The sequence below is a fragment of the Eupeodes corollae genome, chromosome 1, assembly GCF_945859685.1.
Source record: "Eupeodes corollae chromosome 1, idEupCoro1.1, whole genome shotgun sequence".
Lineage (NCBI taxonomy): Eukaryota > Metazoa > Arthropoda > Insecta > Diptera > Syrphidae > Eupeodes > Eupeodes corollae.
In genome coordinates, this window is record NC_079147.1 from 23,076,432 (window position 1) to 23,079,088 (window position 2,657).

At 35.4% G+C, this 2,657-nt stretch overlaps 1 protein-coding gene across 1 annotated transcript; it reads left to right on the forward strand.

The window, feature by feature from the left end:
- Positions 1-355: 355 nt before the first annotated feature.
- Positions 356-2,376, forward strand: LOC129941700 (putative acyl--CoA ligase YdaB). Its single transcript, XM_056050401.1, has 2 exons — positions 356-710; positions 782-2,376. The coding sequence occupies exons 1-2, from the start codon at positions 374-376 to the stop codon at positions 2,005-2,007; spliced, it is 1,563 nt and encodes a 520-aa protein (XP_055906376.1). The 5' UTR covers positions 356-373; the 3' UTR covers positions 2,008-2,376.
- Positions 2,377-2,657: the final 281 nt, after the last annotated feature.

Genomic DNA, 2,657 nt, shown 5'->3' on the forward strand with positions numbered 1-2,657 from the left:
CGTAATTTTTAGGAACAATCGGGGTAGAGTTGAAAGGGCAGTGGGTCTCTTGGACCGAGATTATGCTTGGATTGTGCTCTTTGATCAAAATATTAAGCTCGTCAAAGTTATTTAAAAAACCTTTTATATTCCATTGGAGAATACTGAGAGCTTTATTTTGTTTAGGTTGACTGCACGATCTTTTATTGCGTGGGGCAATAAAAGAGTGATTTGTTGAGTTTGAGTTATTATGATTTGCAGATATTGGTGATATACTGTTTGTATTTTGTTGAGTGGTTATTGGGTTAGAGTTGTTTAGGTTGTTAAGATTTTGACTCTCTAGTGAGCATGGATGATTCAACATCAGGGCAGCCATTTTTTTAATCTGCGGAAAATGAACAGTATTGAGTACGTTAGATCTGAGAACATCTGGCGGGCTCCTGAAGTAAAAGTTGAGAGTTGTAGCCTTGGTGCAGATATTTTGAAAAAACTCAAGCACAGTGATCCGCAGAAAATATTGGAAGTGCATCACGAAAGTGGCACAAATGTCACGGTGAAGGAGATTCGTGATCAAACAATAACTGTTGCTCAAAATCTCTTAAATTTGGGTATTAAAAAGAACGATAGAGTTGTGTTCTTCACAAACTTGAACTTGAAAATAACACCACTTACGTATGCCTGCTACACAATTGGTGCACCAGTCTGTTTCTTCGAAATACATCTTCCACAAGGTATGGTTTTACTATTTAACACCCAAGCTTACAAGTGAGGTTTAACAAATTTGTGTAAATTATCATTTCAGAACATGTTCCCGCTTATCTGGAAATTCTCGATCCTTCTGTAATATTCTTTGAAGAAGGATTCAAGTCTATGGTCACAGAAGGTTTGAAAGATCTTAATCTAACGAATCTGAGACATGTGCTCTCCTTGGACGGTGAACAAAAGTCAGTTGATGAGTTTCTCTTTGCACCAGCAGTTGATATTGAAAGCTTTGAAGCTCCTAACATTGGAGATCCAAGGACGCTACCAGCTTTATTAACATTCACATCTGCAACTACTGGTCTTCCAAAAATTGTTATGAATTCTCATGCCTTGGTCAGACATAGCGTTCTCAAAGAATTCGTTACAAATCCAGCGAGTGTGGTTCTGATTCTAAGTGAAATCCGTTGGATTGGTCCGCAAATCTTAATGCTTCAACCTGCTCTTCTTGGGATAAAGCGAATTTACAGCTCAATACCTTACATGGAACTGACTGGCGAATGTGTGAGGACAATGATTGACACACATAAAGTTACGGTTTATTCTGCAGTTCCCAGATTTATGAGAAGTGTATATGAAGCAGCAGAAAAATCTAGAGAAAAGAACCCGTCGACCCTCTCTTCACTAAAGATCGTTTATACTGGTGGTGAAAACCTTGGAGAAGCATTGGAAATATATTTTACAAAAATAACGCCCCATTGTAAGGTCGTAAAGTGTTATGGAATGACGGAAGTGGCTGGCGGAATGGCTACAACGGAAAAAATCAGCATACAAAAATATGTAAATGGTGGGGTTTTAAAAAATGGCTTCATGATAAAACTCATTGATGATGATGGAAACTCTCTTGGACCAAATCAAATTGGAGTAGTTTGTATCAAAACAGCTACCCCGTTCTTAGGGTATCTGAAAAACGACCTGGCCAACAAGGAATCTTTCATTGAAGGAGGTTGGTTCAACACAGGAGACATAGGAGTTGTGGATTCGGATAGTTTGTTGAATATTTTCACCAGAGAAAAACACATTTTACGTTATGCCGATGGAAAGATAATTTTTCCAGATACAGTTGAAGACATCGTAAATAGTTTTGATGGTGTTCATTCATCAGCTCTGATAGGAAACTGTAGTGCGGGAAATCCCAAACAATATCGTGGAACAATTTTTGTAGTTCTCCAAGATTTTATTGTTAATCTAGCTGATTTTGAGTATGATTTGAGAGCTTATTTAAGAAAAGAATTAACCAAAGAGCAACTTAAAATTATCAAGTACTAAAAAGTGATAGATCATTTACCAATGACAACTTGCTTTAAAATTGATAGGATGGCCTTGAAAAAAATGTTGTATGGAGGTTGTAGAATAATCTTATAACAACTGAGTTGTGTTTGTCAATATTTTGTTTTTGACAAAGTTTTAGTATAAATATTTATAAGATGTCTGCATTTTTTAAATCATTAGTAGTTTCAATAGTTAAATATTTTGAAATTGGAATAAAATTGCTAGTTTAATATTATGTCACAGTGTTTGTTTTCATTCTTATTCGAAATGTTCCCACGGCAGCTTTTAATGTTTTTTGATTTATTTATTTCAAAAAAAAGAAACAGTGTTACAAAACTCGTGAAATATATTTGCTGTCGTATCGAAAGCTTAAAGAACTGAATGAGCTTCAATTGAAATAAAAGGTCTGTTTGGATGTACTTAATTTTTTTGCTAAGGAATTCCATTTCTTTGAAATTCTGACTGTCAAAGACTTCTTTATAGATCTATTTCAAAATTCCCTTTGCTAAACACCATCTTCTGACAATTTCGAACAGCTTAAAAATTGGGTCGAATCGACTTAGCTGTCCTCCTTTTTCTGATGAAGACACCTAATTATTGTATTTTACTGTTCCGTAAAATTATTTGCAGGAGTTTCCACAAGACTT

What these genes read in the sequence shown, in the direction of transcription:
- LOC129941700 (XM_056050401.1), top strand. Translation starts at nt 374, where the DNA reads ATGAACAGTATTGAGTACGTTAGATCTGAGAACATCTGGCGGGCTCCT. An exon ending in CGAAATACATCTTCCACAAG is followed by an intron (nt 711 to 781) that starts GTATGGTTTTAC and finishes TTATCATTTCAG; the next exon opens with AACATGTTCCCGCTTATCTG.